The sequence below is a fragment of the Phacochoerus africanus genome, chromosome 4 (assembly GCF_016906955.1).
Source record: "Phacochoerus africanus isolate WHEZ1 chromosome 4, ROS_Pafr_v1, whole genome shotgun sequence".
NCBI lineage: Eukaryota > Metazoa > Chordata > Mammalia > Artiodactyla > Suidae > Phacochoerus > Phacochoerus africanus.
Window position 1 is genome coordinate 147,870,194 of NC_062547.1, and position 18,520 is coordinate 147,888,713.

At 43.4% G+C, this 18,520-nt stretch overlaps 1 protein-coding gene across 2 annotated transcripts in view; it reads right to left on the reverse strand.

Moving 5' to 3' along the window:
* Positions 1-363: 363 nt before the first annotated feature.
* PPP2R2B (protein phosphatase 2 regulatory subunit Bbeta) overlaps positions 364-18,520 on the reverse strand; it is a 295,991-nt gene continuing 277,834 nt past the window's right edge. For both annotated transcript variants that reach the window (XM_047778974.1, XM_047778973.1), the window contains 3 exons: positions 11,987-12,156; positions 3,899-3,990; positions 364-1,090 (listed from right to left, as the gene is read on the reverse strand). In XM_047778974.1, coding sequence (XP_047634930.1) covers positions 811-1,090; positions 3,899-3,990; positions 11,987-12,156 — 542 coding nt within the window. In that variant the 3' untranslated portion in view covers positions 364-810. The remainder of the gene's footprint in view (positions 1,091-3,898; positions 3,991-11,986; positions 12,157-18,520) is intronic.

The window sequence follows — 18,520 nt, forward strand, 5'->3', positions numbered from 1 at the left end:
AAAAAAGCAAGAGTAACAAAGCTGCAGATGGACTCTGCCCCCGCCCCGCCGTGGCCTCGCCAAGCTAAGTCTGAGACGCTCTGGGTAGAAAGCATTCTCTTTAAGTCCCCTGAAGCATCACAGTGTTGCCCAGCCAAATTCTCAGCCTGTTTCTATGGCGCTTACAAAAAAGGGTATAGTGGCATCCATGTGGCCCTTCCCTTCGCATTCTGTGTCCCCTTCGAAGCCTCGTGAAAGAAATCCCTGGCTCACAGGAAACTGTTAAGAAGAAAACGGGGGAGGGGGGGAATAAAAGGGCTTTAGGGGCAGAAGATGCTGACTGGTGCTGACTTTTCACAAAAAGAGGAGAATTTCTCTAAGAGTAGAGTAAACGGTGTTTTATTTTTTCGTTGAATTTTTTTCAATCAAGTGGAATTGCTTAATTAAAAAAAAACTTATCTCTTTTCTCTTTAAATACTACAGACAACCTCATTTTTATCTCAGCAGACACCTATAAACAAAACACGGGACCCACCAGAGAAAAACGGGGCAATAAAAGCATCAGAAATTCAAGTCAACTATGGAAGAATTACGGTTAGCTGGCAGCTCTCAATTCTAAACAGGAAGGAGTGTCCCAGAACCTACTGGGTTTGACAAAAAGTTTCTTAGAACTGAGGATTTGGGAAAGTCGGAATCCAATGAGTTCTATTCCAGTTGTTTCCTGCGTAGGGAAATGAATGTCGCTGCATCAAACGAACACCCAAAGAAACATTTAAAAAGTGTTTTGACTAGTATTCAGTGTGTGAGATTATTAAGTACTAACGCGTCCTTCTAGTTGACCTTGTCCTGGAATATATAGAGGTTGTTTGTAGCCGCCACTGCTATGATATTTTCTGAGGGGTGCCAAGCTGTATGCAAGATCTTTTTGCTAAAGTCCAGGCTGTCGACACTGATCTCGTCCTTCCTCCGCTTGCCCCCCACGCACACCTTGCGTGGCTTTAGGATCGCCCGGGGTTTGCTGTTTTCCCTTGAGGCCTCGAGGGTGACGTCACGCTTGGTGTTTCGGTCAAACATCCTGAAGAAGTTGTTGTAGGAGCCCGTCATGATGACACTGCAAGGCAGAGAGGGAAAAGGGGACCTGAGTGCCACAGACAAAGGCTTGCAGGGACAAAGGACAGCCTGCGGAGGCCAGCTTATGGCAACTGGACCTTCTCCTAAAGACAGACCCGAAACCACAGACCTCCACAGGCTCTGCAGTGTGACTGCCGAGCTTCTTGGGGACCGCTAGGAGCAACGAGCTCTTCGGCGAGGTTTGCAAACAAAGGATTGTGATACCCCTCCTTGCTGCTGATTGATGGATGCCTTTTGGCTCTTGGGCTCCATCAATGAGTCCTGTGGACTTAATGATCCCAGGCCCCCTCCCTCACGTCAGGATTCTGAGGCTGGAGTGAAGTTGTGGGCACAGGGATGCAGCAGTATACAGCCATCATATTGTGCATATTTAAAGGCTGGATGTGGGGAGGGAGTGGGATTCTGTGCTGCCTGACTGCTAAGGCTTTCTTGCATCAGCACTGTGGGAGAGATGCCGACAGTCCAGCAGTGCACCCGCGTGTGTTCTCCCCCTGCCAGGAGCTAGCTCCAAATTCAGCCTCTCCCGAACACTTACCTAAAAAGTGGATGCTGTCGTGGTCTCCCTTGGGAAGGGAGCAAACAGAAAGTCACATTTTGAAAGGCTGGAAGATGAGGACATAGGACCGGGGTGCATTGACAGATGATTTCTGCATTTCAATACGAGTTATCTGTACTTAGGCGTATCTCTAACTGGTTAAGAGAGCAGTGAATGCCAAAAGCCTTCCAGAAGCCACCAGCTGACACTTTTAACGGTGCCGGTGTGGACAAGGTGACAGGCTGAGGGAACGGTAAGGCCCCTCAAGCAGCACCCCGAGGCAGCCACCTCCCAGAGAGGCTGGCTCGGCCTCATTTTTGGGTGGGGCTCTGAGTGGCAGATGAGGACGGGAGCGCCGAGCACCTCACCCTGGGCTGGATGAAGATGCAGGGAAACCGACAGGACTGGGCTCCAGCCAGGGGGCTAAGCTTGTGGGCACTTGGTTGGCTGTGCAGGTGAATTAACTCAGAATTAGGTTTTGTGCCCCTGGCGCAGGAAACCTGTGCTGTGATACCGTGTGTCTCTATCATAGAGCAAGCTGTTGTGGCCTCTTCAGGCAGGGTGCTGACTGCTTTCCCGCCAGTCTCATTTCCTCTTCCATCACCCATCAAAGGGGTTTACACAGGAGGAAGAGCCGACACTCGTGCAGTGTCATACAGCTTAGCAATGCCCAAGTCGGGCTTCCAGCTCACACCTGCTGGGCTCCAGGGCACAAGCACTCAGCCACTTGGCCTCACTGCTACCCACAAGTGGAACGTTGCATCCCTCACCACAACTCCCATGGGTTTTTTTTCCTTTTTAGGGACACACCCACGGCATATGGAAGTTCCCAGGCTAGGGACCCAATCAGAGCTACAGCTGCCGGCCTGCACCACAGCCACAACAACTCGGGATCTGAGCCGTGTCTGCAACCCACACCATAGCTCAAAGCAACGCCGGATCCCCAACTCACTGAGCGAGGCCAGGGATTGAACCCGCATCCTCACGGATACTAGTCAGATTTGTTGCTGCTGCGCCACAATAGGAGCTCCCCAATTAGTTTTTAAACAGTAAGAGAAAGACTCTTTTGGGAAAAAAAATCTCTACCACAACTATAGTGCAAGTAATATTTTCTGAGTTACAGAAAGACACTGTAATGTTATGGAAAGAATGTTGCTTTTTAGGTTTTTGTTTTGCTTTTTTGTTTTTTAGGGCCGTACCTGTGTCATGTGGAGGTTCCCAAAAAACACCGCATGTGTGAAAGTGCCTACTAAGTAGAGTTTTTGAATCTTGGTTAAGATGGAAGGGAAACTGGAACAATAACAACTGCTTAAGAAAAAATCTATTAACAGTAACCTGTGAATCGATTACAGATGTGAGTGAAAACCAAAAAAAAAAAAGGCCTGGGCTAGCTTCCTTCCCCTTGAGGGCCTTCGCCCTCTGCTCTTAGCTGCTTGGTGACATGGGCTCCTTGCCACGTGGTGGTTCCCTCCAGGGCTGCCATGTGGAAGGCTATTTTGGACCCCCAACAAAGGGAGCCCAACAAGGGTCAGAGAGGGATGGCCTGGGCTCCCTAAAAGCTCGGCTCTTGGTGCGTTTTGCCGTGATGACTTCCTGTGGGTTCTAGCACCCACACAGGTGCTGCCGTCATCAAGGAACAGCCCCTGGTAGCCTGTGCCTAGTTCCGGAAATCACAGAATCGTCTCTATCTGTCAACCCAGAAAGAAACGAGGGGGAGGTAATAGGAAGTATAGTTGAAGTCACAGGCGTTAAAACAGCCATAAATCACTCTGAGGGCTCATGATAAATGAGGCCAGCTAGAATTCACTAATGAACCACGGGGGCCTTCAGCCAGGTCTGTACTGGCAGCGTCGAGGGAGAATTTCCCATCTAGAACACACACTCTGCAGGCATCTGAACTGTTGTTGATCCTGGAAAACGGCTGGTGGATCTTCACTTTCGGCATGTTGAACCAGCTCTCGGAGTGTCTTGTGGGTAAAAAGCAGGAGTTTTCTTGCAGTAAAAAGGTCACCTGGACCAATCGTAGGAGTCCAGGGTCTCACGGTCCCTCCCTTCTTTCCAGGCTGCCCTCAGAGGTCATCCAGGGGCCCACACAGTGCATCCCTGCCAGGACCTGGGCTATTCTGATCGCCCCTTGGTTGCATCCCAACCCAAAGGGCAAAGTGATTGCATCCACTTCCGGTTCACGGTGCAGCGCCTTCGCAAGGAGGGGCTCGCCTCTGGAAGGGGCCCAGCCACACAGGCCTTGCTTACCTGTCTGACCCATTCCACACGCACTCAAATTTATCAAAAATGCAGTCATTTTCATAGAGGGAGCACAGCTTGCTGCGGAGGTAGTCGTGAACCTGGTTGGGGGGTTGGGGGAGAACACATCAGGAGGGTTAGTTAGTACTTTTAGAAATGATGCCTCTGCGAGTCGCTCCTCTCTGGAGGTGCGCTGTTCATTCTTTCAGCGTGAATGTGGCCTGACGCTGAGGGCCCTGGGTCTGAACCCAGCTGTGGCCGTTTCCAGCCCTGGGCCGTGAGGATGGGTTGGTGAGCTGCTTACGTGGCTGGCATGGATGAAACGAGACGGTGGCACGGAGCGGGCCCGGGGAGTGGCAATTCCTAAGCTGATTTGCTGACAGGGCACCATTAGAGGACACTGTTCATCCAGTCTTTTGTTCCACAAACATTTACTGAATGTCTGCCATGGGCTTACGCTAGAGCACACAGGACACTCTTGGGGTCCTTGCCTCTCAGTGTTGGGGAAGGAAGTATATAACCAAGTAAACATAGAAGGTATCTGAGACATGGTGATACAAAAACACATGGAAAAAGGGAGTGGGCGATCGGGGGGGTATTATTTTATTTTTATTTAAAAAATTTTTGTTTTTTTGAATTACTCAATGAATTGTATTATGTTTATAGTTGTACAATGATCATCACAATCCAATTTTATGGCATTTCCACTCCAAACCTGGGGGTATAATTTTATACACGGTGAGGCCTCAAGGAGTCACGTGACAAGGTAGCATGGGCACAGAAGCCTGAAGGAAATGGATGCCCCTCAGTGGTACTGGAGGGAAAGGCTTTCTAAGCACAGGGAATAGCACGTGGAAGGCCAGAGGTGGGATCCCGGAGGCAGCGGGGTGGCGGGGTGGCGTGAGCTGTACGTGGGGGCCTCAGCGTGTTGCTGTCAGTTTGCATAGGCCCCTCATTCTGAGGCCGGTGGAGGGGCTTTACAGAAAAGGATCGCCATGCCTGCTGGGTTGGGACAGATGGGAGCGTGCGGGGCAAAGGCAGGGTGGCCAGCTAGAGCCCCGGCCACAGGTGATGGCTTGGGCCAGGGTGAGCGCGGAGGTGGGGTGGTCCGATTCTCCGCACATTTGGAAGCAGAGCTGATGGGACTGGTGGAGAGGAAAACACGTGTCAGACGGGGCTCCCACCCCCTTCTCTCGAGCAAGTCAAAGACAGAACCGCCATGCTCATTTTTGGGCTTGATAAGGTGGGGATGTCACTGGGGCTCGCCCAGGAGACCCTGACCTGCCGGGAGCAGCTTGGGACTATGTGGCAATTCTCTCCTGTTTCTATTTTTCAGTGAAATAAGAAGCAAGGTTATCCGGGGCGGGAGGGGGGGATGGCTGGGATACAGTGCAGGGCTGCCAGAGGCACTGAGAGCCACTTGACATGGTTGGATGTGAATTTTAAATGCGTCTGGTGAGCCTGGCTCAGGTATTTTCTGCAGCTATGTTCTCATCTCGGATGAAGATGGCAAAAGGCAGAGATGAAGGCTCGGGGGGAGGAACCTGTGCTTCGCGTTCAGTCCTTCCTGAACTCCATTGCAGGGAGTGGTCATTATAACAGGCATACGTCATATGCCAGCTCGTTGTTATTAGCCAGGCTTGTTATCTATAAAATCTCATTTCATCTCTCAAATGATCTTAGGATGTAGGTATTGTCATTCTCTTTAAAGGAGCATGAAGTACAGCGTGTGGCATCATTTGTCCAAGATCACACAGGAAAGAAAATGACGGGATGGGAACTGAACCCGGGATCCGGGTCCTGGAGGACACGCTCTTCTTTCTCTAGCAACCTGCCTCCCACATTCTCTGCCTCGCTGGCCGTGCCTTACATGGGGGCCTCAGTCCTAGACAGGACCCGTGATCATGAACTGGAGTGCAGCCAAGACGGAAATCTAATGGGGTGAAGCAGAGGGATGTTATGAAAGCAAAATGTTTGCCTTTGTGCAGAGTCCTTGTCTCCTTCCTTGACCCTGGAGTTCTGCTGGATGCTGAGCGCGGAGGCTCAGCTGTGTGCTTAGTAGTGGGCAAGGGGATGAGGTCAGATTCATTCCGTGTGCCATTAGGTGTTTGGGGGATTTGAAAAGCTCTCTCAGTTATTTGGACAGTGGAAGGATTTCTAACTTTGCAAATGAATTTCCTCCACCTTTACTCCTGTGATCCCAAACAGTTCTGGGCCTCGTCAGAGTATCTGCTTCAGGGCTATAGTGACAAGAGATTCCACCTGCGCCTGGGCTTTTGGCTTTGTGAGATGGGGAACGGGGATGAGAGGGCGAGGCTTGGGGCCTGAGCTTGGGAACTCTGCTGCAAATTAACGCAATGTCTTTCCCTTCCTCTCCTACCGCCTTCTGGGCATCCTGGAAATGACTCAGATCTCATCTGGAAGGCTGTTTTGTTTGTAGGGCCATTTCTGCTTGCTGAACATGTCTAGTTATCATTAAGAATCTTTGCGCAAGGCCAAAGAGAGTCCTGGGACAAAGAGAGGGCTGATTCTAGGTCTTGAAAAACTTTTTCTCTAGAAGTCCAGATGGTAAATAATGATATTTTGTGGGCCATATAGCTCTGTTGCAACTACCCAACTCCACCCTTGTAATACAAAAGTAGCCATAATACATAAACAAGCGAGTGGGAGTTGTGTTCCAATAAAACTTTATTTACAAAGACGGGTGGCAGACAGGATTGGTCATGGTTGGCCTCGCCCTGACCTTGATTGACTATGAGTCCCCTTCTCCCGAATTGGTACAGACTATTTCCTTGGAAGAAAGTGATGGTGGCAGAAAGGGCATTAATTGGTGGGCCAACTTTTCTTCTGACCTCAAGCATCCATCTCTTATCCACAAAGCAAGCCTGATTCTTGCCTTTATCACTGACTTGCTTCCAAGCTCTTTGGGAGAAGAGGCAGAGGAGTGGGGCTTCTGAAGAGGAAGGAGGCCAGGCTGGGAATTAATCCCCTGGGCAATGGACGCCAACTCTGTTACCCTAGTGCTCTGGGTCTCCTACTTCCTGGAGGAAAAAGGTGAGCAAAGTGATCCTGCTTTCAATCCTACATCTGCCTACTCCTGCCTCTTACATCCATTACAGATCACTTCTGAAATTTTTAATTTTTTTCTGATGTATCCTCTTTTTTTATTATAGTTGACTTACAATGTTGTATTTTAGGTGTACTGTAGAGTGATTCAGTTATACATACATATATATTTTTTTCAGATTTTTTTCCCTTACAGGTTATTACAAAATACTTAGTTCCCTGTGCCACACAGTGAGTCTTTGTTGATCTATTTTATATACAGTAATGTATATATGTTAATCCCAAACTCCTCATTTATTCATCCCCCAAGTTTCTCCCCTTTGGCAATCATACATTTATTTTCTCTGTCGGTACGTCTATTTCTGTTTTGTATATAAGTTCATTTGTATCATTAAAAAAGTAAGATTCCACATATAAGTAACATCGTGATGGTTGTCTTTGTCTAGCTTACTTTACTTAGCACGACAATCTCTAGTTGTGTGCATGTGGCTGCACTTGGCATTGTTTCATTCTTTTGACAGCTGAGGAGTGCGCCATTGTAGATATGCATCACATCTTCTTTATCGACTCATCATTGACAGCTGATGCACATTTAGGTTGGGTCCATGTCTTGGCTGCCGTAAATAGGGCTGCTATAAACATTGGGTGCAGGTATCTTTTAGAATTATGGTTTTGTCTGGATACATGCCCAGCAATTGGACTGCTGCATCATATGGCAACTCTATTTTTAGTTTTTTAAGGAACTGCCATACTGTTCTCCATAGTGGCTGCCCCAGTTTACATTCATACCACCAGCATGGAGCACTTTTCAGGCAAGACACACACATGCGTGTTTTGAGCAGGGAAAAACAGGTTTTAGAAACACTTGATGAAGCATGTTTCAAGATGCAGGCTTTTCAGAGGTCTATAATTGTCAAAAATTGTAAAATTCTAAGAGGAGGATAAATCATTATAGGGAAATAAAATAAATAATCATCCTAATTACCTCAAAATAGGTTTTTTTTTTTTTTTGGTAGGGGGAGTACCACCTATTGCCTTGAAAATAATGAGGGTTGAAGGGGCAGAGAAGGGAGAGTTCTAAACTGGTATAAATGGGGCAGTGGTGGGCCTTCGAAGGCTCGGCTTAGCCAGTCCCCTTCCTTGTGAACCACTCTGGATTCCTGACCTATCACTTTTGGCATTTTGTCTTCCAGAATCACCAAGGTGAGTGATAAGTTCCAAAGAGTGTGTGTTTTGAAAGGGTGGGCCCATTATTGCAGGAACCACATCACTAAGAACTCTATACACCAGTCTTGAAAGACAAAAGTCAGGAAGGATGCAAAGGGAAAACCTAGCCTGAGTCACTGCTTCTCCTCTCTAGCATCTACGTTCTGGGAAGAGCCTCACGACCTCCAGCGGAGGGTGTCTGCAGGAAAAGACCATCGGCTATGAAGGTACGTTGCATGTATGTTCTGGTACAAAAAAAATCTTAGGCAAAGAAATCAACTTTCCTCTATCAGAGGAGAGGATAAGGTAAGACACCTACATGAGAAAATCTAGAGAGCAGAGGGAGAGACAACTTAAAGCTTAGCCTGTTTGATGCTTCTCTCTTCTTGTTTCAAATATTGTTTCTCTTCTCTGTTCCTGGCCTTCTTGACCAGGCAAGCTGACTCTCCCAACACAGTGGTTTTCAAGTGACATATGTGTGGAAGCCAGATATTGTAAACTCTGCCAATTTGTTCGAATATTTTGGGGGTTGACAAACTGTCAGATGGTGAATATTTTAGGCTTCATGGGCTGTATGGTCTCTGTCACATGACTTAATTCTGCCCTTGTATGGAAGCAGCCATAGGTAACATGAAAATGATCGGGTGTGGCTGTTTTAATAAAACTGCTTTTACAAAAACAAGTATGGGGTTGGATTTGGCCTATAAGCCACAGTTTGCCAACCCCTGTTCTGCAGGAAAATGTGAAAACTGCTCATCATCCTTAAGTCTACAGGTTTGCATTCCTGGAAGCATGCTTGGGATCATCTGATGGATGTACACAACTACATAGGTATACCTCCTGTCTCTCTGCCCAGGTAAGGCACCCGTAATTGATTATGGAATTCCTTCCCATGGGGTCCATCCTCACGACCCTTTTCAACAGTGTTCCAGATACTCATCTTAAAAACACTGAGAAGTGAAAGAGGTATTTCATTTTATTGGAGCATAGCTGATTTACAATGTTGTATTAGTTCCAGGTGTACAACAAAGCAAATCAGTTATACATAAACATATATCCATTCTTTCCCATATAGGTTACTGCAGACAATTTTGCTTTTTTAGGGCCATGTGTGTGGCATATGGAGCTTCCCAGGCTAGGGGTCGAATAGGGAGCTGCAGTTGCTGGCTTACGCCACAGCAACCTACGATCTGAGCCGCATCTGTGACCTACACCACAGCTCACGGCAATGCCGGATCCTTAACCCACTGCGTGAGGCCAGGGATCGAACCTGTATCCTCATGGATAATAGTTGGGTTTGTTACCTGTGGGCCACAAAGGGAACTCCACAGACTATTGCGTAGACCTCCTTTGCTATGAGAAGGTCCTTGTTAATTACCTTTTTTATACATAGTAATGTGCACGTGTGAATCCCATCCTCTCAATTTATCCCTCCCCACCATGCTTTCCCCTTTGGTAAACCAGGAGTTTGATTCTGAAGTCTGTGAGTTTCTGTTTTATAAATACGTTCCTTTGTATCATTTTAAAACTGGATTCCACATATCAGTGATATCATATATTTGTCTTTCTCTGTCCAGACACTCAGAGTTTGTATAGCATCTTTTATATAGTATACTACCATGTTTGGTATGGTATATAAACTGAATTGCTTTGAAATATGATGTCTAAAATGTGTTAATTTTTTGTAATATTTCATTTCAACGCATGTTTGAAGATATATATTTCTTAGTGTTCTATAAAGAAGATTTCCAAATCTACCCGTAGCTTAAGGTAGTTTTTGACAGCCATGCTCTGAAAATGGTATTATTTCATGTCACTGCTAGTTAGCTTTGTTGTAAAAGTCTTTCCATAAAAGGAAAGTACTAATTGCTCCCTGACTCTTCCCTAAGCAGGTCTCTTCAGCAGGTCACACCTCTGTCAACACCACTGTGTCAGGTTCTGATTCCTACTGTTGTCTCTTTTGTACTGAGGGAGGCAACACTGGATGGTGTGTGGGTACAGCTGGACAAGGGCACTCATGTGTCCTAGGCTGGAGATGAAGGGCTGAGAGTGGGAGCTTGAGGGCAGGCTCTAGGGGACAAGAAGACCACAAACACACAGGGGATGCTATATCTGTGGTCTTGAATTCTGGTCCTCCCAACCTTTTGACAGCACCTTCTGGACCTCGCAGCCAGCCGTCAACGTCCTTGGTGTCGTCAACCTCCTCCCTGAACTTCACCTTCTGCTTCTGACCAAAAGAGCTGCATGCTTCGCCTGAGGCCACTCGCGTCAGGGCTGGCCTTCTGCCCACCTGTGCCAAGCTGGAGTGGGCTCCATGCCACTCCAGATGCTCCTTCCTGTCTGATGTCCTCAGCTCCTTTGGAGCCAAGCCACCCAACATGACTGCCTGCTGCCCATCCTTCTAATAGTTGTCAGCAGTTGTGAGTCCCCCTGCCTCATTCCTGGAAGCAACTCTTGCACCTCGATCTCTCCTCCGTCACCATCCCTGCCATCATTCCTAGAGACCTGGATACTCCAGACTCTGGGTTACTTGGCCTCATCTTTTTTGTGAGTTTTGTCTTTTGTTTCCTTGGTCCTGTTATTGCTTGAACCTTTCATTGCTAAAACTGTACTTGTTTAACAAGTATGGCTCTATGGCTCCCTCTTATCATTTCAACATTCCTTGTTATCCTGATTCTATCCATCCTTCACTTCCCTCCTTACCTACCTTAGATTCAATGGTCCACCCTTCCACTTACTCTCTTAACTTGCCTTTCTCTCTCCTTCCATGGTACTCACTTGGCAAAACCCCATCACTGGTTGAATCTAACTTTCTGCCCTTCCTTGCCCATACCAAGCAGGTGAATGTGGCTGGGAAGAAACACATGATCATGGATTAGTCTCACTTTAAGTCAAGAATATAAACCTCACATGGATCCCCGAGCAACCCGACCACATTGCCCTAATCAATTCACTCTCTTAGGTGAGTATTTCACACTTTTCCTTCTCACTCAGCTAATGACCTTGCTTCTTATTTTAGTGGAAAATAGAAGCAATAAGAAGAAACCATCTCTATGTTCCCATCACAAAGTCTTCAAACCTACTACATCTGTGCTCTTGATTCTTTTCTCCTCCCTTTGATGGGTGGATTGGCCAACTCTTACGCCCAATACTGTAATGGAATCTCCTCCCTCCAGGAGTTGACTGCTTCAGTCATCTCCCTTTCTACTGGCTTATTCCTATCAGCAGAAAACAAGCCATGATAATCCTTAATCCTGCATCCTCTTCCAGCTACTGCCCATTTCTCTGTTCCCCTTCAAAGCACAATTTCTTTCAAAGTCTCACTAAGTTCACATTTGCGATTTACTGTCTGTCTCAGACCCACTCCAATCAGACGTTCTTTCATACCACTTCACCTACACTTGTCTCATTAAGGTGCCTGATCACCTCCATGTTACTAAATCCAGTGGCCATCCTCGGTCCTGACTTGATTCAGTAATAGCAGTTGGTGACTTCTTCCTCCTGGTGACAGTTTCTCGTTTTGGCTTCCAGGCCTTCTCTCAGTTTCCTTCCTACCTCGTTGGCACTTTGCTCCAACCTTTCTTGCCACATCCATTTCCTCCTCCCAGCCTACAAACACTGGGGCCTCAGGGTGTGGCTCCTGACCTCTGCTCTAGGCTAGATCTAGCCCCACTTACACTGAGCTGCCAACCTGCTATTTCTGAATGTTTAATCGGCTCAACATGCCTTTTATTCTTCTGCTTGGTAAGCCTTTGCAGGCAGAGGCTGACTTGGAACCCTCAAAGGAAGTGCTCAAGCTGCCTATGTGTGCGTGGTAGTCTGTACCTGGTAAGTCTCGATGGGGCGGTTTTCCATGTTGAGATCCCAAACTTTGACGGTCAGATAGTCTCTGGTCATGATATACCTCCCACTGTGGCTGAACTTCACATCCGAAATCGAAGAGATAATTTCAGAGAAAAACGACCTGTTGCTTGGATCTTCCGGCTCTTCAAAAACTGCAGGACGAAAGCAAAACAAAACAAACTGAGTCCACCCTTATCCACTGACACCAATGTGTTTGGACCCACTAGAAAGCCAACAGTCTAACTTGCAGTAGGGCTGAAATCTGTAGCATGTAAGTTGCCAACAGAACTGTCAGTGAGCTCCTTGGCAGCAAAAAAAGCTGTCACTGGTTTCCGTATTGTGTTTCTCATGGAAGGACTCCCCTGGGACTTGTCGCATCCACAGATCTGGCCCTGACCATTCACAAGCTCCCAGTCTATGTCTCTAAATCCATTCCATGTTTCGCTCTGGTCTCTCTGGGTATCATGAACATATACTTAAACATTTTTTATACTTTTTTGGAGATGTAATTCATATACCATAAACTGATTCATCTAAATTTTATAGTTCAATGGTTTTTTTAGTAAGATCACATAATCATGCAACCATCTGCAGTCTAAGTTTAGGATATTTTCACTCCCCGACCCAAAAAACTCCCAACAACTCCATACCCATTGGCAGTAACTCCCCACTCCCTATTCCTGCAGCCCTAGGTAACCATTAATCTATTTTATTTTATGAAATTGCCCAGTCTATAAATATCATATAAATGGAATCATACAATATGTGTTTTTTGGTGACTGGCTTCTTTAGTGTGATGTTTTGGTGGTTCATCTATGTTGTGGCATGATTCATTTCTTTTTATGCTTGAGTAATATTCCACTGTATGAGACTGACATGCTGCCCACTGTGCCAAGGTGGCCCACTGACACAGCAGAAATACAAAGGAACATAAGAGACTAACAATCAGCTATATGCCAAAAGATGGACAACCTGTAAGAAATGGACAAATTCTTAGAAAGGCATAAGCTTCCAACACTGAAACAGGAAGAAATAGAAAATATGACTGGACGAATCCCAGGTACTAAAATTGAAACTGTGATTGAAAAAATTCCAAAAAACACAAGTCCAGGATCAGACAGCTTCACAGGCAAATTCTATCAAATATTTAGAGAAGAGTTAACACCTATCCTTCTGGAATTCTTCCAAAAAAATTGCAGAGGAAAGAACACTCCCAAGTTCATTTTATGAGGCCACCATCACCCTGCTACCAAAACCAGACAAAGACATGACAAAAAAAAAAAAAGAAAATTAGAGGTCAATATCATTGGTGAATATAGATGCAAAAATCCTCAACAAAATACTAGCAAACCAAGTCCAACAATACATTAAAAGGATCATATACCATGATTAAGTGGGATTTACCCCAGGGATGCAAGGATTCTTCAATATCTGCAGATCAATCAGTGTGATACACTGCCACTAATCAACTAAAGAATAAAAACCCTACGGTTATCTCAATAGATTCAGAAAAAGCTTTTGAAAAAATTCAACACCCATTTTTGATAAAAACTCTCCAGAAAGTGAGCATAGAGTGAACATACTGCAACATAATAAAGGCCATGGATGACAAAGCCACAGAGAATAACACACTCAATGATGAAAAGCTGAAAGCATTTCCTCTAAGATAAGAATGAGGCAAGGAAGTTCACTCTGGTCACTTTTATTCAATATAGTTTTGGAAATCCTAGCCGTAGCAATTAGAGAAAAAAATAATAGGAATCCAGATTGGAAAAGAGTAAGTAAAACTGTCATTGTTTGCAGATGACATGATCCTATACACAGAAAATCCTAAAGCTACCAGAAAACAATTAGAGCTCATCAATGAATTCAGTAAAGTTGCAGGATACAAAATTAATACACAGAAATGTCTTGCAGTAACAATGAAAGGTCAGAAAGAGAAACTAAGGAAACAATCCCATTTACCATTGCATCAAAGAGAATACAATACTTAGGAATAAGCTTACCTGAAGAGGCAAAAGACCCATACTCTGAAAACTATTAGACACTGTTGAAGGAAATGGAAGATGACACAAACAAATGGAAAGACATACCATGTTATTGGATTGGAAGTATCAACACTCTCAATATGCCTATACTACCCAAGGTGATCCACAGGTTCAGTGCAATACTTATCAAATCACCAATGGCATGTTTCATGAAACTAGAACAAAATTAAAAAAAATATTTGTGTGGAAACACAGAAGATCCCAATAGCCAAGGCAATCTTGAGAAACAAAAATGAAGCTGGAGGAATCAGGGTCCCTGACCTCAGATTATACTACAAAGCTATAGTTATCAAAACAGTATGGTAGTGGCACAAAACTAGACATATAGCTCAATGGAACAGGACAGAAAGCCCATACATAAACCTATTCACCTACGGTCAATTAGTCTATGACAAAAGAAGCAAGAAATATACAATGGAGAAAATACGGTCTCTTCAATAAACGGTGCTGGGAAAACCGGACAGTTACACATGTGAAAGAAGAAATTAGAAATTCCCTAACACCTTATAAAAAAACCTCAAAATGGCTTAAAGACCTAAATATAAGAATGGGTATAGAACTCTTAGAGGAAAACATAGGCAGAACACTCTTTGATATAAACTTCAGCAGTATCTTTTTGGATATACTTCCCAGAGTAACAGAAATAAAAACAAATTAGATATGAATCAAGAAGAAATAGATCAAATGAACAGACCAATCACTAGAAATGAAATTGAATATGTAATAGAAACATTCCCTACAAACAAAAGTCCAGAACCAGGTGGCTGCACAGGCAAATTCTACCAAACATACAAAGAACTTATACTCATCCTTCTTAAAATTTTACAAAAGGTTGAAGAAGGAACACTCCCAAAGATATTCTATGAAGCCACCATCACCCTAATACCAAAACCAGACAGAGACACTACAAAAAAAAAAAAAAAGTTATAGGCCAGTATCTTTGATGAATATAAATGCAAAAATTCTCAACAAAATTTTAGCCAACCAAATCTAACAACACAGGAAAAAGATCATACACCACAACCAAGTGGGATTCATCCGAAGTTCACTAGGATGGTTTAACATACACAAATCAATCAATGTCATACACTACATTAAACAAAAGTCAAAAGCCACATGATCATCTCAATAGATGCAGAAAAAAGAATTTGACAAAGTCCAACATCCATTCATGATCAAAACTCTTATCCAAGTGAGTACATAGGGAACAATCTTAATATAATAAAAGCCCTTTATGACAAACCCACAGCCAATATAACACTCAACAGAGAAAAGCTGAAAGCCTTCCCACTAAAATCTGGAAAAAGACAAGGATGACCACTCTCATTACTTTTATTCAGCATAGTGTTGGAAGTCCTAGCCATGGCAATTGGACACACAAAAGCAATGGGAGGTATCCAAATTGGAGGAGAAGAGGTAAAATTGTCACTGTATGATGATAATATGATACTATATATAAAAACCCTAAGGACTCAACCCAAGAACTACTTGAACTGATCAACAAACTCAGCAAAGTAGCAGGATATGAGATTAACAGTCAAAAATCAGTCTCATTTTTGTATACTAACAATGAAATACTAGAAAAGGAATACAAAAATACAATACCTTTTAAAATTGCACCCCCAAAAAATCAAATACCTGGGAATAAACATGACCAAGCAGGGGAAAGACTTATATGCTGAGAACTATACAACATTAATCAAGGAAATTAAAGAGGATTCAAAGAAGTGGAAAGATATTCCATGCTCTTGGTTGGAAGAATTAATATCATAAAAAAGCCGTACTACCCAAAGTAATCTATAGACTCAGTTCAATCCCTATCAAATTACCCGTGACATTTTTCACAAAACTAGAATAAACAATCCAAAAATTTATATGGAACCACAAAAGACCCAGAATTGCCAAAGCAATCCTGAGCAACAAAAACCAAGCAGGAGGCATAACTCTCCCAGACTTCAGGCAATATTACAGAGCCACAGTAATCAAAACAGTGTGGTACTGGTACCAAAACAGACAGACAGACCAATGGAACAGAATAGAGAACCCAGAAACAAATCCAGACACCTATGGTCAATTAATCTTCAACGAAGGAGAAAAGAATATAAAATGGGAAAAAGACAGTCTTCAAAAAGTGGTGCTGGGAAAACTGGACAGCTGCATGTAAATCAGTGAAACTAGAACATACCCTCACATCATGCAAAAAAAATAAACTCAAAATGGCTTAAAGACTTAAGGTAAGACAAGACACCATCAAACTCCTAGAAGAGAACACAGGCAAAACATTCTCTGACATCAACCATACAAATGTTTCCTTAGGTCAGTCTCTCAACACAATAGAAATAAAAACAAAAATAAACCAATGGGGCCTAATCAAACTTACAAGTTTTACACATCAAAGGAAACCATAAAAAATAAAACTAACTAAAAAACCCCCCTATGGAATAGGACGAAATAGTTGGAAATAATACAACAGACAAGGGCTTAATCTCCCAAATATACACCTCAACAGCAAAAAAAAAAAAAAAACAAAAAAAACAAAAAACCCCAACAAGCCAATTGAAAAATGGGCAGAAGAACTGAATAGACATTTCTTCAAATAAGATATACAGATGGCCAACAGGCTCATGAAAAAATGCTCAACATAACATCACTAATCATGAGAGAAATACAAATCAAAACTACGATGAGGTACCACCTCACACCAGTCAGAATGGTCATCATTAACAAGTCAACAAATAAATGCTGGAGAGGGTGTGGAGAAAAGGGAACCCTCCTACACTTTTGGTGGGAATGTAAATTGGTACAACCACTATGGAAAACAGTATGGAGGCACCTCAGAAAACTAAATGTAGAACTAACATATGATCCAGCAATCCCACTCCTGGGTATATATCCAGACAAAACTTTCATTCAAAAAGATACATACACCCCTATGTTCACTGCAGCACTAGTCACAATAGTCAAGACATGGAAACAACCTAAATGTCCATTGACAGATGAATGGATTAAGAAGATGTGGTACATATATACAATGGAATACTACTCAGCCATAAAAAGAACAAAACAATGCCATTTGCAGCAACATGAATGGAACCAGAGACTCTCATACTAAGTGAAGTAAGTCAGAAAAAGAAAGCCAAATACCATATATCACTTATATCTGGAATCTAACATATGGCACAAATGAATCTATCCACAGAAAAGAGACTCATGGACTTGGAAAACAGACTTGTGGTTGCCAAGAGGGAGGGGGAGAGCATGGGATGGACTGGGAAAACTATTGCATTTGGAGTGGATAAGCAATGAGATCCTGCTGTACAGCACTGGGAACTATGTCTAGTCACTTGTGATGGAGCATGATGGACGATAATGTGAGAAAAAGAACATGTATGTATATATATATATATATATGTATGTGTACATATATGTATGTATATATGTATGTATATATATGTGTATATTATATATATATATGTGACTGGGTCGCTTTGCTGAATAGTAGAAAATTGAAAAAACACTGTGAAACAACCATAATGGAAAAAATAAAAGTCATTATTAAAAAAAGAAAAAGACAAAAACCACATGATATCACTTATATCTGGAATCTATTGTATGGCACAAATGAACCTATCTATAGAAAAAAAACTCCATACAGAACAGACTTTGGGAGTAGTAGATGCAAACTATTGCATTTGGAGTGGATAAGCAATGAGATCCTGCTGTACAGCAAGGGAACTATATCTAGTCGTATGTATGACTAAGTCACTTTGCTGTACAGCAGAAATTGACAGAACACTGTCAATCAAGTGTAATAAAAAACTCTTAAAAAGCCCAAAACCAAAAAACAAATTGGACATAATTAAATTTAAAAGCTTCTGCATAGCAAAGGAAGCCATAAAATAATAAAAAGACAATCCATAGAATGGGAGAAAAATATTTGCAAACAAAGTGACTGACAAGGGATTAATCTCCAAAATATACAAAAATCTCATACAGGTTTATATTAAAACGAACAACCCCGTCAAAAAAATGGGCAGAAGATCTAAATAGACATTTCTCCAAAGACAACATACAGACGGCCAAAAACACATGAAGAAATGGTCAACATCTCTAATTATTATAGAAATGCAAATAGGAATGAGGAATCATCTCACACCAGTCATAATTGCCATCATCAAAAAGTCTACAAACAATAAATGCTGGACAGGGTGTGGAGAAGAGGGACATTTCCTACACTGTTGGTGGGAATGTAAGTTGATGCAACCACTACAGAGAACAGTATGGAGGTTCCTTTAAAAACCAAAAATAGAACTATCATATGCTCCAGCAATCCCACTTCTAGGCATCTATCCAGAGAAAACTGTAATTCAAAAAGATACATGCAGGAGTTCCTGTCATGGCTCAGTGGAAATGAATCTGACTAGTTTCCATTAGGATGCAGGTTTGATCCCTGGCCTCACTCAGTGGG